Here is an 18,011-nt window from a genome sequence, read left to right as displayed (position 1 = left end):
TGAGAAATCAGCACAGCAGCCCCCCGACGCTGAGAAGTGACCGAACGGACGACAGGCCCAGAGGGACCCGGGACGCCCTGCGCGAGGCACTCCAGGGCTGAGTCCGCGCTGCGAGGGCCGCGCCAGCCCCGCCCCTCACTTCCGCTTCCTGCCTGAAGCTTCGGCTCCGTCTTTGCGCTTCCGGCCGACTCAGTGGTTGCGGGCGTTCAATCGTAGTCTTTTGGGGGAAGAAACCCTTTTTGGCGACAGGCACGTAGTCGGTTGTCGTCTACAGTCGCCATGTTAGGGGCTCGTCCTGGACACAGGGAGCCAAAGCCCGAGCGTCAGGGCAGGTGGGCGGCGCGGGGCGGCCCCGGGCGCGCTCTGCTCGCTCTCGGGCTCGGAGCCTTGCGGCGCTTCCGGAAGCCGCTTCCGCGCTCTGTGCCCGGAGTCCTCCGGACTTCACTCGGGAACTGTCTGCCGTTTTCTGTTCAAAGCCCTTGATTGTCTGTTCGCCTGCAAGTCCTCGATTTGACAGGTTGGCCTGTGCACCTCGGGGTTCAAATCAGGCTGTTTCTTGAGACTGGCGGGCCTTTGGCCCGTACTTTCTGGAAGAGGGACTGTACCTTCCATTCGGTTCCAGACGGGACTGTCTCCTGGAAGGTGAGCAGCGCCCGGCCAGGCCGTTCCAATCCCTGGCGTTCCTAGCCTTTGGCCTGACCCCGCTGTGATGCGGCCGCCCGAGAGCGGGGCTGTGGCGTCTGGCCTGCACCTCGCCTTTGGCCCTTGCTCTAAAGAGAAGACTGAAAAGTGGCCTCTCGGTTATTTAAAATTTTAAGGCTGCCTCTCTCCAGGAACTCACGTTTGAAAACCAAGGCCACTGTTCATGGGCATATTTACCTAAATGGCAGATCTGATCAAAAGGAATTCAGAATAGCAGTGGCCACTGTGAGGGACCTTGGAGAGTTCCACGTTTTCTTAAATCCAAATTGGACAGTAACAGTGCTAAAATTGGCAAAGACTGAGTGCTTGTTTTTAAGATTTTAATTTTTAGAGGGGGCAGGGAGACAAACGTCAGTGTGTGGTTGCCTCTCGCACGCCCCCAATAGGTACCTGGGCTGCAACCCAGGCCTGTGCCCTGACTGGGTATCGAACCGGTGACCCTTTGGTTCGCAGTCTGGCTCTCAATCCAGTGAGCCGCACCAGCCAGGGTAGAGTGTCTATTTCAAGTGGTGTTTCAAGGCTTCCAGATGTTACCAAGAATCTGAAGTTGCCTCTTTACAAAATAAGGTTTCAGAATTAACAGAGGCTACTGAACTTTCAAAGAGGAAAAGAGGCTGCACAGGCTGTCGGCCTCTGGCACGGGGCTGCCTTGCCCTTCACCTTGAGTTCGCTGTCTCAGGGACCGTCTCTGGAGCGCTCAGCTCCTTCCCTGGCTGCAAGTCTATGCCACCTGACCTACCTGCTTCCTTGCCTCCGGTGCCATTCCCCAAATTTAAAGTGAAGCTCTCTGAGGACCCCCGATAGGCCTGAAATTTCACATGTTCTCTGCACTAACACTGAATGGCGAGCCATAGTTAGAGAATTCCCTGAGGTGACGGAGGAGCCTCACAGTGTGACATATGTATTCAGACCTGCAGCCTGGGTTTCCTGATTTATACCAGCTAGTTCATTTGCTAGTTGGCGAGGACCTTGTTCAGCATTGGATGAGACTTACACCATATAACCATCCTGAAAGGGATTTAGGAAACCCAACCTCTGATTTTTGGCAAAATCCTAGAAGACCCCTGGCTGCAGACCTCCGAAAGCAATTCCAGTGGCCTTTCCCTCAGCCTGCTGACAGGAGCAAAGTTCAGACTTGCTGCCAGAATCCTGACGATTCTGCGCATGACTGTCATAATTGACCTCAGGTGGTTTTTAAGGAAAATTCGGGCTTTCCTTCCACTCGGGTACCCTTTACCTCTGTGTACGTATTAACGGGCTGAACAGAGACCTTTCCCTTCTGTATAATGACCGAAGTGGAGTGCGAAGCCATGTCCACTAGAGTTACTTAAGATGGCAAGTCAGCTTGCTCGCGCCATAAATGACTCAGCTGGGAGAAAAACTGCTAAGATCTTTAATTTTCAGTACGGCCAGTGAAGGTCCCTACACTAAACCCCAACCCCTGGTTTCCGCTGTGACTGCAAAGAGCCAGGACGCTGGGAACAGGGCCGTTACAGAGAAGCGCTCAGGAACCTCAGTCCTCCAGCCCACCTCACAGGTCGCCCAGGTCCCAGTGACGGGACCCTGACAACTACAGGGCTCCTCCCCACCCGCCCTCTCCACCTGCTCAGAGAAACCACTCTCCAGATTGGGGGTCCCACTCCATGTTGCTGTGAGAGCCCTACAGGAATGACTGGGGTTACAACAGGGCTCTGTGTTTGCCACAGCCCCGCCCCCCAACTCCCTCCTACCAAAGTAGGACTTCATCTCCGTCCTGCTCCATGTGTTCACCATGTCTGCGCCTGCCCCGTCACATACTTCCTTTTTCCTGAATAAGTCCTTTTTGGTGATGGAGTACCCAGTGGGTTCTGTTTTAGGGTCAACAGACTATCTTTGCCTGAGGAAATGGCACTCTGCTGTCCTGGAAGCTCCTTGAACCAGGCACGCTACCTTCTCCGTGCCTGTGCTCCCGGTGGGGGCACCCACAGGGACCTGTGGGAGGCAGTGGGAGTGGACAGGGACGGTAGTCCTCTCACCACCGTGAGCGTCTAACCCCCAGGCCAACCCAGGGTGGCTGGTCCTCAGGCTGAGGCTGTGCATGCGAGTCCCTGCAACACGAGAAGCTCACAGAGCTGCTGGGCGCTGCCTGCTCTGCACCCTTGGTGGGCCCCCATTGCTGAGCGGGGAAGCCCCTGGACCCAGCCCCTGCAGTCCCTGCAGTCCCTCCAATTCACCTTCCATTCCACCAGCCACACCGATGTCACACCCTCTCCCTTTTCATGTGTCTTGGTTTCCAAGGTTTGCTCTGCCAGAAATTCCCTTCCCTTTTTGCTCATCCTTGAAAGTCCATTGCCCCACTTCCTCCTCCAGGAAGCCCTCTCTCCTCTCAGCCCAGCTGGAGGGGATTGCTCCATCCTTCCTGCTAGTCCCACAGCTGGTGGTGCGGCTGTGAGAGGGCTCCTGGCTCCCACATCCCGGGCCAGGCTCCTGAGGCCGGGACTCTCACAGCTCCCTGTTGCCTGCTGGCTGCACTGGTCAGCTGGGCCCAGCAACAGCCATCTGCCATCCCACTGATTCCCTGGCGTGCTGGGCTCAGCCCCAGAGGTCACTGGTGAACACTCCAGGACTCCTGGGCCTCAGCCTCCCTGCAGAAGGGTTTATGGACCACCACAGAAACAGCTATTGCAGTCCATCTGGGGCCCACCCCTGGGTGGGAGGGCAGGGTGGTAACCCAATGGCCTGGTAACTGCAAAAGCATAGGGCCCTAACTGGGAAAGGCCCAGGGCATGTCGCTGCTGTGGCTTGGTCTGCACAGCCCTGGGCGAGCGTGCGGGGTCTTGGGCAGGGGCTGCGGGAAGTGGGGCCAGGCCTTGATGAGCTAGTCCTCTGGGCCCTCCTCAGTGGCTGGTCAGGCTGACCTCGTCTCACGATGGCAGTTCAGGGAGTCTGGCCCCTACCTTGCCCCAAAACGCAGTTCCTCACCTCAGCAAGTAGCCTGGCTTTCGGGTAGACTGGCAGCTGGTGTTCTGCTCTGCCCAGAGGGACCCCTCCCATACTGGCCTAGGCCAGGAAGCCTCAGGCTGCCACCCACCCATCTCAGAGAAGACAGCGTGTAAGTGGAAGCAAAGGGGGACCCCGGACGAGGGAAAGACACATCTGCAGGACGGCTCACCAGGGAGGAATGGCAGCCAGGTGCACAGCAGAGTCTGGGAGAACCATCTCTATAGAGCAGGTGGGCAGGTCGGGGCTTTGGGCTGGGCTCTCCTGGTCCACAGTTCACAGAGCAGTTAGCTCGCCAGAAGCATGGACCGGGGTGCCAGAGGGTTGGAAGGCCAGAATAGGGGACGCCGAGTTCCAAACGGAGACATGGGAAGGCCCCCAGGAAGGCAGGGTTTATGTGATAGCTGGCTGGGCCTCAGTGTCCCGCTGGCTCTAAAGCGCGCAGAAGGGGCCTGTGTCATGGCGCTTGGGTCTTCGCATGCCCTGGATGACCACTCCGGGGGCCGAGGGGAAGCGGGAGTTATAGCAATCCTCCACGTAATAGGCGGCTGGGCCGGGGGTGTGGGCTGCAGAGGGACAAGGTGTGAGCCCCATGCTAGCTTTGGCGCCAGCCTTAGCCCAGACCCCACTGCCCCCAGGCCCCTGCCTGACCCTAGCCTCCCCTCTGTGAGGCCTCCTTACAGGAGCTGACCCAGGATGCGAACGCGGGGGAGCGGCTCATGGAGAAGGCGGGCGAGCGCGGGCTCCGCAGGCGGCACCCGGGAAGGATGTCGTAGGTGTTGGGGCTAGGGCGCTTCTCGCCCGGAGCCTGCAAAGGGTCCTGCCACAAGGGCTGGGCACGGTGACCTGCACCCCAGGCTTGCAGCAGCCCAGGACGCGCGCGCGCCTCGGCGGTCTTGGAGGCGGGGCGGGTGCCCCCGAAACTGAAGGCCGGGAAGGCAGGGCCGCTGAGCAGATGGTAGTCGGCGGGGGATGGCCACTGCGGGCAAGGACCCTGCTGAAGCCACGCCCACACCCCTAAGCCCCGACCCCGACCTCACAGGCCTCACGCCCGCAAAAACCTCCCAGGCGAGCGCCCCACCTTTTGCTCCCGGCTGAAGTCAGTTTTCTGCGTGAAGGGGCTTTCACTCTGGAACCAAATGGTCTGCCACGCCCGGCGGCCACCGCCCTCTGCAGGGGGGCAGTGTCGTTGGGGAAGGCCGGCTGGGGGCGCGGCCCCACTTTCACGACCGGGGCGGCAGGGGCTGGGGGCGCGGGGAGGGGCACGCACCATGTGCAGGGTGCTTGCAGCCGATGCTGAAGTGGGGGTGCGGGGAGGATTCGCGCACCGAAGCATCCGGCACCTGGTACTTGGTGGGGCCGGGGACGTCCAGGTCGGTCACGATGGGGGGGCGTCGCTCCAGCCCTGGCAGGAAGCAAGCTCTGGGCCTGGGTCCTCCCAGGAGGCCCCTCCGGCCTCTGCCCCGCCTTCCCAGACCAGACCGGGGACGCCCCCCCACTCACACAGCTCCTTCAGGTCACGGGTGCACTTCGGCTGGGGCCCCTGGAGGGCGCCCATGCGCACCCTGAGGCCCTCCGGGAACTCCAGCGGCGCGGGAGGCCATGTCTCCTCCCAGGTGGCCCCAGGGCCCGGGCCCCACGACACAGCATCCTTGGGCCTGCAAGAGAGGAGGACAGCCTCGGTCCCGGCAAATGCTGGCGGCCCCTTGGGCTGCCCTCACCCCCTGCCCTTCGCGCTCCAAGTTACTGGGCTGACACTATTGACTTCGGTGTCAGGGGGCCATGGGTCCAGTGTTTGCCTCCATTGATGTAAAAGTTTGCCAGGAATTTCACAGCTTTCTGGTCAAAATTCATTGTCAGGGTCTCTGGCTGCCTTCCACGGTGACATGTGACATCATGAGGCTTTGTGACTTCACTGGCCGGCCATGGCCCTCCCCCACCTCTTTTGCCACGAATCCCGAGGGAAGAACATTGTCCAGCCCTGGAGGGGCTGTGGCAGGTGACCCTCCAGCTGGCCTGGGTGACTCCGGGCTTAGTCTCCTTTCCCCCCTGCCCCCCTTTCTTGTCCCAACCCTTCTTTTCTGGACTTCGGGGGTCCACTCTAGCAGGGCTTCTGGGGGGACTGACACCTGGCAGAAGATAGGAACGGGAGTGGGCGCTATGTGGTGCCCAGCCGTGCATGGCCAGCTGGAAGGAGGCATCAGGGTGGGAGGGACGGAGGGTCCTGGGAAGCTCCCTGGGCGAGGCGCCCCCGCCGGAAGCCCACCCCTTGGAGCAGCAAAGCGAGGGCGGGTGGGTCTGAGTGGACTGTGCCAACCCAGAGGAACGTGCCCGGGCGGGGCTGACAGGGGAGGGTGGGGGTGGGGTGGGGGGAGCACAGGGGCCAGACGGCATCACAGGTGGTTGGGGCCGCCCAGGCCAAAGTGCAACAAGGTAATGAGCCCAACTGAGCGTGAGCCAGTCTGCACACCAGGCCCCTCGGCGCGCCCTCGGAGGGGGGCCGGCCAGCTTGCCCGCCCAGCCCCGGCCTCACCTGCCCGCAGGGCCCGGTCACGCCCAGCGCACCCTCTGGGCCCTGCCCACCCTGACCAGCTCTCTTCCTGTATGGGTCCCTCCCACCCAGCACTGACCCAGCATGGTCTTGGGAGGCACTCCAGATGGAGAGATGGACTGACGGACAGACAGGCTGGCTTGAGGAAACACAGGTTTTATCAGGGTCGGGGGCCTTTCCATGTTGTACAGTGTCCTCTGAGGGCAGAATCGACAGTGGCTACAGATGCGGTTTTGTGAACTGGGTCCTGCTCTCTAGACACTGGGGCTAGCTCTGATTTCTCTCCACCCAGCACAGCCACGGTGGGTGACGCGGCTGAGCACCTGTCACTTCCTCGGGAGGTTCCTGTGAGTGGAAGCCACGGGTCAGTGGGGGGCGTCCTGCATGGCCTTGACCTGTGTTCCTAGACTGCTTCCCAGACAGCAGCGGCCGAGTAGCAGCCACCGTCACCCTGACAGCGAGTGAGCTCCAGGCACTGCCGGTGTCAGCATTTACTCGCTTCAGGTCAACCCCAGGATGCTCGCGTTTTCCATGCCTTTTGCCTTCGGGGTGGCCATTTTTCATGTTTTTGTCAGGTAAGGTTGTAATACTTGTTGCAGACTTTCCCCAAATTTGTCGTGTGCCTTTAGCATTGTTTCTGCTGTTTTCTGACATGCACTTGAACCTGCTGATCTTTCCCTTTATGATATTGTGTATGCTTAGAGCATCTTCTTTTCTTACAGAAAGAAAAAAAACATTCAGGCCCTGGCTGATGTGGCTCAACAGGCTGGGCATCGTTCCATGAAGCAAAAGGTCGCTGGTTCAATTCCCAGGCAGGGCACAGACCTGGGATGCAGGCCAGGTCCCCGGATAGGGACGCGCGAGAGGCAGCCGATGATAGATGATCGATGTCTCTCTCGCACATCCGTGTTCCTCTCCCTCTCCTCCTCCCTCCTTCCCCTCTTTCTAAAAATAAATAAAGTCTTTAACAAAATAAAAATGGGAAATAGAGGCCAGCTCCTGGAAAAAGACATTCCAACTTCACTGCAGAGGCCTGTCCCCGTGCCTGGGAAGCTTCTGGGCCTCTGTCTGAGGAGTGGACTTGGGGTGCATGGGGGTTCCCTTAGCTGTGCCCTTGGGGGGGGGGGGGCTGCCGGCCTCCTGGGGTTAATCCCGGCCCCTGCACGCTGGCATGGCCGACTTGGGACTTGGCTGCAGTGACAGTCCCATTTTCTGAACCCTGAGGTGCTCAGCGTCATGCCTCCCAGCACCCACCTCGCCTGCTGCCTGTCAGGGTCTTGGTGTCCCACCTGTCAATTGGGAGCTCTCACAGGGCAAGGCTGGGCCTGGCCCAGGTGATGCCCAACAATGGGGTCTCTTCACAATGGTTACTAGGCAACAGGGACCCCTTTCAGGGAAAGCAGCCAGACCAGAGGGCAGGGCAGCACCACAAGTGGAGGTGACGCAAGATGACACCAACTCAGAGACATGATCTCTTCACGCCGGAACCTCACTATGTCCCTGGGTAAGAGCTGGGCCCCTGTAGGGAGGCTGGGGAACAGGCCCAGCCAGCTGCCAGGGGAACCCCAGAGCTGGTCCCCAGGGAATGGAGTGAGGCCCAAAGCCTGAAGGGACAGGAGGACTCGGGGGCCTCCTTTCCCTGCGTGTGGCGCTAAGTGCCGTGCCAGGTGGCCCGCATGTTGAGAGCAGAAAACCACCGACAGCCCAGCAGCTGGCAGAGGCTGGCAAAAAAAACGCCGACACTCACTCCATAGCGTTCACCCTCGAAAGACAAAATAAATATTGGGAGTTAACTGGGGTCACCAGGCTGCCCCACTAGGTAGCCCCCCACGTAACAGATAATGGAGCCTTCCGCGGAGGGTGCGTGCACAGACACAGCCACGTGAGCAAGGAGAAGGGAGGGCAGGGAACCAGCCCTCACTTCACGGTGCTTCTGGGGGAAAAGTGGGGGCGGGAGACTGAACCGGGAGGGCTTTGGACCCCCACCACCCCTCAGGGCCTCCCCAAGATGCCCACACCGCCTGCCATGTGGTTGGTTAAACGGCACTCAGCTCGACCATCACTGCACCAGCAGCCTCCGCCTGCCTCCCAAGTCCTGGTCCCCTTCACTGGCTCCTCGCATCCTGGGTGGCAGGAGCCCAGGCCAGATCCCTGCCAAGCCTTCCAGTGGTACGACCTGGGGTGCAGTGGGCCTCCCCGAGCCTGGGCCCGGAACCGGTCACCACCCCTGTAAATGCGTCCACGCAGTTCCTGTTCTGTCCTCTTTGAGCCCCGTGCTGCTATTGGGTGGCCGGGTCGTGGGGGGTGATTGTCATGGTGGCGGTGACCATGCAGGTTCTTGGTGCTTGGGGGGTGCTGCCCAATCAAGCCTTGGGCGCCCCAGAGCCAGTTGTCATTACACCCTCCGTTCTGTGGTTGAGGTCGGGTACCGGCCTGGGGCTGGCAGGCTGCACCCTGCCCCCGCGCATGGCCCACTCCTCTTCGCCCCTCTGCAGCTATGCCGGCTTCTACCCGCAGCTGCGCTACCAGGTGGGGAAGACATACGGGCGCACCACGGCCCAGCTGCTCTCAGACCCCAGCATGCAGAAGAGCCCCTGCTCAGTGCTGTCGCCCATATCCAAGCCCAAGTCCCCCGAGGACTTCAGCAAGTCCCTGCCGCCTCTGATCCCCTGCCGCGACCTGGTGGAGCCCTACATCCCCCACTACACGGGTGAGCCGCGGTGCTCCCACTCGCCAGCCCACCTGGCCCTCCTGCCCGCGGCCACTCACTGCTGCCCTGTCCACGCAGGTGCGAAGCCCTACAAGAACTTTGAGGTCCTGGGCCGGTTCTCACCTCAGGAGGCAGATGCTGAAGGGCCACCAGGGATGGAAAACATATCCAGGCAGGTTCCACTGCCTGCGGGCTTCATGCCCTACGCCCCGTACCCACCGTGCCCGCCAGGCAGGAAGAGGGACTCCGGGGACCTCGGACACCCGGGCCTGCGGTTGGCATATGGGGAGGCGGGCTGGAAGAGCACCGCCCAGGCCCACAAGGCCCCTGAACAGTACCAGGTAACTGGGAAATATGCTGGGGCCAGCCTTATCCCAGCTAGACCCTGGCGGAGGGCTGGGGCAGTGACCTGCCCCCTTCCTGCCCCAGCTGTACCACTTCAGGAGGGATGAGCACTCACCCCCAGCCTGCCGGCAGGAGACACTGGATGTAGGCAGGTTCCACAGGCTCCCCCAGCTGGACCACCCCAACCTGATTCAACGCAAGGCCATCTCAGGTGGGTGCCAGGGTCTAAGGTGGGAGAGGGACACCCATCGCCCTGGGGCCAAACAAGATGAAGGTCAGAGCAAGTGAGGAGGGCCGCCCACAGATCCTTCCCTTCCTGAAGCCCAGCTTCCCCCAGGTGAGAGGTCCTGACCCCCCATGCCCCTCTGGCCCCAACAGGAAGTTCCCAATATTTAGGGAAGGAGCCTGGACAACTTCACTGACATCGTAAGAATAGGGGGCAATGGAGGGGACCTGCAGTGGCACCCTGACCCCTTTCCTCCCCCAGGATATGCTGGCTTTATCCCCCAGTTTGCCTGGGTGATGGGGATGAATTACTGCAATGGGGTCACTCAGGCTATGGACGAGTTTGACAAAAACCAGGTACAAGGACATCAACCCTGGGCCCACTCCTGAGTGCCCAGTGCCCAGCAGGGTCCAGTCCCCAGACCTCGGAGCAGGCCCAGGCTCAGCCGCTTCCCTGGAGGGCTCCGCCTAGCTCTCCCCCAAGGAGGCTGGTCCCCACTGCCTGGGGGGCCGGTCCTTGTCCTTTGATGCAAGTCTGGGATCCCTGCCCTGGAGCTTGTGGGAAGGGGAAGACAAGAGACACCTGAGCATTAACCACTTCTGAGCATGCCGGCCCCACCCCCGCTGGGACAATTCGGGGCTGGTTACCTGGTCACACCTGCCTGCTTCCCCAGTTCCTGCTGAGAAACCCCATCTGCGCCCTGGGCGAGAGGCTGCCCCAAACATACTGGCCGAGCAACGCCATCCGCACCAGCCAGGGCATGATCCCCTTCTACATGGGCTTCGTGCCGTGTGAGTGCGGGGGCCGCTGTGGGGAGGGGTCAGGGGGCTGGACCTCACAGGTCCAGCTGTTACTTCCCCAGGGTGACCCTGAGATGGGGTGGCCCCACATCCCCTCCTCCCCCTGGTGGATGGGGCAGAGTACCTCTTGTACCAAGTCCCAGAGACCAGCTGCCTCCAGCTGACCAGGGCAGCTGTGGGTGCCCGAGGCCTGGGTGGACTGCCCCCCACGCCCCCGCCAGTGGCCCAGCGCAGCTCAGCCGTGGCACTGCCTGTCCCCTGCAGCCATGCAGGACCACTTCGCAATGACGTTCGGCAACAGCACCCGCAAGGCCTATCAGAAGGAACTGGAGAGGAGGAACCGGACGCTATGAAAATGCTTTAATGGTGGCATCTGTACAGCATGTGACGTCAGACAGGAAGAGCGGATACGCTGTGAGAAGGGCTATCAGGACAGGTGGTGAGGGAATAAAGAGTTCTCACGGCTCTCCGGGTGCCAGCCGGCTCTAGGCCACCTCCTCCTCCGCCTCCTCCTCAAACTCGCCCTCCTCCTCAGCCGTGGCGTCCTGGTACTGCTGGTACTCAGACACCAGGTCGTTCATGTTGCTCTCTGCCTCAGTGAACTCCATCTCGTCCATGCCCTCGCCCGTGTACCAGTGCAGGAAGGCCTTGCGCCGGAACATGGCCGTGAACTGCTCCGAGATGCGCTTGAACAGCTCCTGGATGGCTGTGCTGTTGCCGATGAAGGTGGCCGACATTTTTAGCCCCCGGGGCGGGATGTCGCAGACAGCTGTTTTCACATTATTGGGGATCCATTCAACAAAATAGCTGCTATTCTTATTCTGGACGTTAAGCATCTGCTCGTCCACCTCCTTCATGGACATGCGGCCCCTGAAAACAGCAGCCACGGTCAGGTAGCGGCCATGGCGGGGGTCGCAGGCGGCCATCATGTTCTTGGCGTCGAACATCTGCTGGGTGAGCTCAGGCACCGTCAGGGCCCGGTACTGCTGGCTGCCCCGGCTGGTGAGGGGGGCGAAGCCGGGCATGAAGAAGTGCAGGCGGGGGAAGGGCACCATGTTGACGGCCAGCTTCCGCAGGTCAGCGTTGAGCTGCCCGGGAAAACGCAGGCAGGTGGTGACCCCACTCATGGTGGCCGACACCAGGTGGTTGAGGTCCCCGTAGGTGGGCGTGGTCAGCTTGAGTGTGCGGAAGCAGATGTCGTAAAGCGCCTCGTTGTCGATGCAGTAGGTCTCATCCGTGTTCTCCACCAGCTGGTGGACCGACAGCGTGGCGTTGTAGGGCTCCACCACCGTGTCCGACACCTTGGGCGAGGGCACCACGCTGAAGGTGTTCATGATGCGGTCGGGGTACTCCTCCCTGATCTTGCTGATGAGCAGCGTGCCCATCCCAGACCCGGTGCCCCCGCCCAGGGAGTGCGTCAGCTGGAAGCCCTGCAGGCAGTCGCAGCTCTCGGCCTCCTTCCTCACGACGTCCAGCACCGAGTCGACCAGCTCCGCGCCCTCCGTGTAGTGCCCCTTGGCCCAGTTGTTCCCAGCACCACTCTGACCTGCAAGCAAAGGCAGCAGGTCACTCCCTGACACACGCATCACCCCTGACCACAGGCCCAAAAGGCCAGCTGGCACGGTGCGAGGTGGCATACAGCTCACCCTGCAGGTGAAACCGACGGACCAGCGCGAGGCAGCAGCATGCCGGTCCGGACTCAGTCAGGGACTGCGCTGGGAGAGCTTAACAATGAGCCGGCCCCTCCCACGGCAGCCCCTGCCAACTCCCAAGGACAGATGAGCCGTCACCGCGGCCACTGCGGGGAGATTACATCGGCTGCCTCCTCCCGGATCGGACAGCTGGGCCGCCTTCCCAAAGCTGCTTTCGGAGACGGATTCGGGCCGAGTGACTCGCGGGGGGGAGGAGGGTGTCCTGCCAGGGGCCCTGCTTCTGCTCCCGGGACGGCGCGGATCAGGGCCCGGTCTCCGTGGTTCTGAGGGTGGTGACCTTGGGCACCCCTTGACCTTTGAGTCGTCCTGGCTAACAAACCGCCACCAGCCCCCGTTTGCGGCTCACCGAAGACGAAGTTGTCCGGGCGGAAGATCTGCCCGAAGGGCCCCGAGCGCACGGAGTCCATGGTGCCGGGCTCCAGGTCCACCAGCACGGCGCGGGGCACGTACTTGCCACCTAGGGGAGGCGGGGAGGCGTCAGCGGGAGGCCGCTGCGGGGCGGCGGGGCGGGGCAGGCAGGGCGGGGGGCCTCACCGGTGGCCTCGTTGTAGTACACGTTGATCCGCTCCAGCTGCAGGTCGCTGTCCCCGTGGTACGTGCCGGTCGGGTCGATACCATGCTCGTCGCTTATCACCTCCCAGAACTGCGAGAGACGCGGGCGGGCCGGGGCTGAGTCACGCCGGCGGGGCCCGGGGCCGGCCCCGCCCCGGACGGGCGCGGCCCTCCCCTCCCCCCACTCACCGCCCGGCCTGTCCCCAGGGGCCCGCGCCGGCGACCCCGCCCGAACCCCGGCCCCGCGCGGAGCCGCAATGCGGGGGCGCCGCCCGCCCGTCCGCCGCCATCTTTCCCGTCCGCCTTCCCCGCCCGGCTGGCTCGGCCGCGAAGGGCTCCCGCCGCCCCGCCGCCCACCTTGGCGCCGATCTGGTTGCCGCACTGGCCGGCCTGCAGGTGCACGATCTCCCTCATGGTGGCGGCGGCGCAGGCGGGAAGACAGGAGCCGGAGCCGAGAAGCGGGCGCGCAGAATGCTACAACTGACGCTCCACCAACGCTTATATAGCCGTCGCGCACGCCTCCGCCAGCCTCCTATTGGGCTGTCAGAACGAGGGTGGCAAGCGGCCTCGTTTGATTGGATTTAGCCCCGTCAATCGAACCTCCTAACGCCCGCCTTCCCAATTTCGTTTGCTGTTTATTGGTCAGCCGCGGCCTCTGCTCTTCCTATCAAAGTCACCCTCCTCGCGCTGCGGCGCTCTGTCCATTGGATGTTTCAAATGATTGATTTGTTACCTCATTGGCTGGTTCCGGAGAGCAGCCGACAGGCTGGCGCTATTGGCTACGCGGAGCCAGCGTCCTGGTAACCGCCGCAGTGCCGCGGGCGCGCGCGGGCTGGGCCCCCGCCCCGGGCGGAGGCGGCGCAGGAGCCGGAGTGCTGGGAAAGGCGGACGGGGCGGCGCCGGCGCGCGCGCGCGCACGCATCCCCGCAACCCCGGTGGGCGAGCGCCTTGCGGAGGGCTGCTGCCTCCGACGGCCGCCGAAAAGGGGGCGCGTGTGGCCGGGGCCACCCCGCAGGGCCTCGGAGCGAGGCCCTCCACGGCAGAGGCGGACAGCGTTCGGGGGCCTCGGGCGGCGGCCGCGGGACGGATGGACGCTCCCCGCACCCCCTCTTGGGCAGCTCGCCCGCCGGAGGGGCGGTCAGGTGAGGGAGCACGTGAGCCACTGCGCCGGGGCGGGGCGGGCGGAGCGGGCCCCTGCCTCCCGCCTGGGCTTGTTGTGGAGACGCGCCGGCGTGGCTCCCCGTCGCCTTGGTGCCGGGCCCCCGCGCAGCAAGCTCCGTGGCGACGAGGGCGGCGCCCACCTCGGGCTGCTCCCGGGCCTGCGCCCCAACGGCTGGTAGGCGGTTAGACACAAGCCGAGCAAAGACGGAAGGCCAGGGGGCCCCGGGCGCCTGGCAACGGGCGAAGCTGGGCGAACGAGGGTCTGGCTCCCAGGGTGACCCTCCCCCCCCGGCGTGTACCCGGCCGTGCGGGGCAGACCGGCCCCTTCAGAGGGGACGGCAGGGAATAGCTCTCCGGCGTTGAGCCTCCAGGACGACGGGGCGCTGACCCGCATCACATGCATCCAGGCCTCGGCGCCGTCCCAGCTCCAGGCCCAGAGAAGCAGCAAAACCGGGCAAGCAACGCCAGGGACGCCAGCGGGCCCAACAGCAGTGACTGGGGACCCCCTGCCCTGGCGCCCACCGATCCGTGGAGACCAGGACCCTGAAAGGACACACCTAGAAAGCTGATGAATATTCCCCTGGGGCCTCCCCTAAAACCCCCCCTTCAAAGCCCCCCGCGGACCCAGCAGGCCCTCCCTCTGGGAAGCACGCCCACACCTCTCATGTCCCCGTTACAGCAGAACGAGTAGCAGAGGGGACATAAAGGCAGGACCTTCGCCGTCGCAATCTAAAAAGAACTTCATGGAGGGGCTGGAAGCAGAGGGACCCGCCTCTCACCCGCGGGCCTGGGCCTGGGCTGATCACACTGCCAGGCGAGGCGCTCCAACGTCAGAGGAAACGCCATGCGAGCAGGGGAGGAGGGAAGTCCCTGACATTCTGTGTGTCCCTTCCACTGTCTGGGAAGGAAAGCCTTTGACACTGTGCTTCCGTCCCACGGCCAGAAAGGCGGGAGAGGGTCCATGGTGCCCAAAGAAGAGGCCGATAAACCAGCTTTGGTTAAGAGCCTGCCTGTGGTCAATGTCTGTTTTACAGGAGAGTCCCTAATGGTCACAGGAAGAGCCCGTAAGTAACTGGGTGACTGGCCCAGTTTTAGTTTACTGCCTCCCCTCACTCGTGTGTTTCACGACAGGATGAACAAATGGAGTCTGGAACAGGAGAAGGACTCGGGCTAGCAGACCCCCCCACAATACCTAAGTCTGAGCAGTCACATCCCCCCGAGGAAAGCTGGCCCCACCTTTACCCACCAGTCCGTATGTAACCCCCACCCCCACCCTGACTCTCTTAAGTCCTCGGAACAAAGGCCTTGCTCTCGCAGCTCTCGGGCGCTCTTGGCTGTCCGGCCGCAGGGCCTCGGCCCCCCGCTTGGGCACTCCCGCTCACCAGTAACCTGCGTGCGCGCGTCTGTACCGCGTCTGTGCCGCGTTGGCGAGAAGAACCAGAGTCCTCAGGTGACGCTGGTTTCCTACCCCCCAGCAGCGTCGCCTTTACCTTCCTCTGCGAAGCCCCAAGGGCCCTCATTTTGCCTCTGCGACTCGTTTCCCGAGCCCATGTGTCCTGTGGCCCACTTGTACCTCGGTCACTTTCTAAGTAAACTTTCTCTGATTGTCTGAGTCTTGGCTCTGAATTCATTCGTCGCCAGAACTTAAGAGCCGAGGTCTGGCCTGACCCCAGCCCCGGGTAACGTCCGGGTGCCGTTTTTGCCACCAGTACGACCGCAGGTCAGCATGTGCTTATGTTGGGGGAGGGGCCCGTGAAGCAGAACGGGTGAAGGCGAAGCGCTGACTGACCACGGCCACACCTTTCATGTGTTGGGTAACAACACTACCCTTGCTGTGTTCTTGTAACAGTTAAAAAGGAGAGATCACACCCTCAGGTCTGCCCTGGACAGTCTTCCTGGGCCTCGGTTCTGGTTTTCTCAGGAAACTTCCGACCCAACTTTGTTCCCCCACGTAGGGGTGTTGGGGGCAATACCTGCCGCTCCTCTCTTTCTGGACGGAGTGAGCGCCCTTGGCCTGTAACACCCAGTGCCAGGCAGGGTGTTACGGCCACTGTGGGATCCAAGCTTGTCGCTGCAGCAACTGTTCACCGTTGGCTGAGCTGCAGGGACGGTGGCACGCTGGATACCAAGGAGGCTTTGCGTCCCTGGAGACTGGCTACCGCTGGCCCCTCAGAATGGCAGTCACCCCGTCAAAGTGCAGGTTGGGCCCAGCAGGGCCTGGGGGACCAGCCCTGTCCCCCACAAACTGGCCAGGAAGGTGGGCCTGGCTGCTGTGGACCGTGGCATGTGGGGTATTCTCCTGGGTCTTCACAGGGGCCTGCAAAGTAGCCAGTCTAGCTGCCCGAGCAGCTGTGGCCAGGCGCCGGCATTGTAGGGAGGCCACCGGGCCTCTAGCAGAACCGTCACAAATGGTGAGAAAGGGAGATCAGATTTCCCCCCGTGAGCCGTACAAAGCCCTGCCCAGGTTGCTCTTGGAGGTGTTTGTCAAAGCCCTCCCTCCTCGCCAGCCTGTGTGGCCTGAGACCCCCACTGGAGAAGGCGCCTGTTCCCCGTGACAAGTGCCCACAGGGCTGGCAGTTCAGTATGGCACCCCCACTTTAGGGGAACAAAACAGAGGCTGAGTCGCCCGCCCAGGTGTGACCCCCGGCGCTCTCCGTGGCACCAGGTTGTCTGCCTTGCCCTTCCCGTTGCCCCGGCAAGGCGGACACTGGCTGGCAGCCAGTCAGCAGGACCCTCCCTGTGGCCCGTGGGCCTAAGCCTGAGGACTGGCTGCTGCTGCGGCCCAGGGCTGGGTGCGGGAGGCCCTACAGGTGCCCACCCTCCCCCAAGGGTACCCTGCCACAGTGTGCAGTGGTGGGCCCGGTGGGGGCCAGCGGCCAGGTGGGACGCAGGCCGAGGGGGCGCAGGGAGGCCCAGGCAGGGCCGGGGGTGGGGGGCCTGGCCCTCCCCACGCAGCCAACAGCTGTTGGAGAGCCCACAAGGATGGCTTTGTTTACTGGGGCCCATGGTCCCAGCGGGAGGGTCTGTTACCTCCAAGCTGGGCAGCAGGCAGACAGTCATCTGCGGCCTCACAGGACCTGGCAGTCCGCCTTTGCGGGCGGCCTCACCTGCCCGGAAGGAGAGGTGCGTGGGGCATTTTCTTCCCGTTCTCCCTAGGGAACCGGCCAGGCCAGCCCCTCCCCTTGGTTCCCATCAGAGAAACCAGGAGGCTGAAGTCAGGCCCGCAGGAATGTCCTGGGGCCACAGAAGTGGGGGAACCCATGCAGGGGGGCACCAGCCTGCTCCAGGGATCTTGCGCCCACCAAGCCCTTCATAGCCCCCAGAGCAGAGGCCACTTCCCTCGGAGGACAGGGGGAGCCCAGGTTCAGCAGGCCTGGGAGCTTATTGGGGGAAGAGGACTGGGGTTCACGGGAGGGGATGAGGGACAGGGGACCTGGGGGACATGGGTGTGCCTAAGGGGACAGTGGGTGGAACACAGGAGGGGGACTGAGAGGGTCTTGGGGACACGGGGGTGGGGGGCTGAAGGAACTGGAGGGATAGTGAAAGGACTGGACCCTAAGTAGCAACAGGCCCTGGGCGCCCCCCCTCCGTCCTCCGCCCGCCCGCACCTCTCGGGCCCATCAGGTCGCCCTCCTGGACTGGGCGGAGGGGCAGCAGCTGATGCCGAGATACAGGGCACAGCGGGCCCCGCCAGGCGCCGCTCTCTGGCCCCTCTCAGTCCGTGAAGCTTTCTTTCCTGGGTGGTGGCATGGGGGGTCGGGCTGCGGTTGTGGGGCCGGAGGCCCCGGCTGCTCCCCTGGTGTCTGGTTACGGCGGTGGGCAGGCCTTTCTGTGTGGAAACCCGACGCGCCACCGCGGGGAGGGGCAGGTGCCACCGCCAGGTGCGGGACCGCGCTCAGCCGTGCCCTGCCTCTCGGGGCGGGAGGCCTCTCCCGCCTCGCGCGTGGGCTCCAGGTGCGGGCGGCGCCTGGGCTCGGGACGGCGCCCGCTTTCTGGAAGGTCTCCGGGGCTGAGGAGGCCTGGCGGCCCGCAGGCAGCCCAGGGTGTTGGGGAAACCGAGCGCAAGCCGTCCCGTCCCCGCCGGCCCTGCCCGCAGCCCCGTGACCCGCGCCGCCCGGAGAGAGAAACGGGGTTGTTCGGGGGGGGGGGAACCCCCGGTCCGCCTCTCACTGCCCCACACACCTGCCGCACGGGCGCAGCGCCCTCCGGGCGGACCCGCTACAGTGGGGCCGGCCGGTGCGAGGGCTCCCCGCGCCCGCCGCCTGCGCGCGGC

General features: G+C 63.3%; 3 protein-coding genes and 1 long non-coding RNA gene across 4 annotated transcripts; 2 read left to right on the top strand and 2 right to left on the bottom strand.

Moving 5' to 3' along the window:
• The first annotated feature begins 2,611 nt into the window (after window positions 1-2,611).
• Window positions 2,612-6,807, top strand: LOC150013987 (uncharacterized). Its single transcript, XR_016510615.1, has 2 exons — window positions 2,612-3,913; window positions 6,525-6,807. It is a non-coding gene; the product is annotated as an uncharacterized LOC150013987 (long non-coding RNA).
• Window positions 4,107-5,562, bottom strand: STPG3 (sperm-tail PG-rich repeat containing 3). The gene is made up of 6 exons (XM_090275062.1): window positions 5,429-5,562; window positions 5,185-5,339; window positions 4,952-5,086; window positions 4,763-4,851; window positions 4,363-4,660; window positions 4,107-4,247 (listed from the first exon to the last, which is right to left on the bottom strand). Exons 1-6 carry the CDS (start codon window positions 5,533-5,535, stop codon window positions 4,114-4,116), a joined length of 918 nt encoding a protein of 305 aa, XP_090131188.1. The 5' UTR covers window positions 5,536-5,562; the 3' UTR covers window positions 4,107-4,113.
• A 562-nt stretch (window positions 6,808-7,369) lies between the features above and the next one.
• Window positions 7,370-11,595, top strand: CIMIP2A (ciliary microtubule inner protein 2A). The gene is made up of 7 exons (XM_090275061.1): window positions 7,370-7,736; window positions 8,728-8,942; window positions 9,021-9,283; window positions 9,372-9,498; window positions 9,775-9,869; window positions 10,187-10,304; window positions 10,578-11,595. The coding sequence occupies exons 1-7, from the start codon at window positions 7,681-7,683 to the stop codon at window positions 10,664-10,666; spliced, it is 963 nt and encodes a 320-aa protein (XP_090131187.1). The 5' UTR covers window positions 7,370-7,680; the 3' UTR covers window positions 10,667-11,595.
• Window positions 10,659-13,060, bottom strand: TUBB4B (tubulin beta 4B class IVb). Its single transcript, XM_090275060.1, has 4 exons — window positions 12,935-13,060; window positions 12,560-12,668; window positions 12,372-12,482; window positions 10,659-11,859 (listed from the first exon to the last, which is right to left on the bottom strand). The coding sequence occupies exons 1-4, from the start codon at window positions 12,989-12,991 to the stop codon at window positions 10,799-10,801; spliced, it is 1,338 nt and encodes a 445-aa protein (XP_090131186.1). The 5' UTR covers window positions 12,992-13,060; the 3' UTR covers window positions 10,659-10,798.
• Between the last annotated feature and the right edge of the window lie 4,951 nt (window positions 13,061-18,011).

This window comes from Furipterus horrens, unplaced genomic scaffold (assembly GCF_987537825.1).
Source record: "Furipterus horrens unplaced genomic scaffold, mFurHor1.1.pri manual_scaffold_4, whole genome shotgun sequence".
In the NCBI taxonomy this organism is placed as follows: Eukaryota; Metazoa; Chordata; class Mammalia; order Chiroptera; family Furipteridae; genus Furipterus; species Furipterus horrens.
This window is presented reverse-complemented; position numbering and strand designations above follow the sequence as displayed.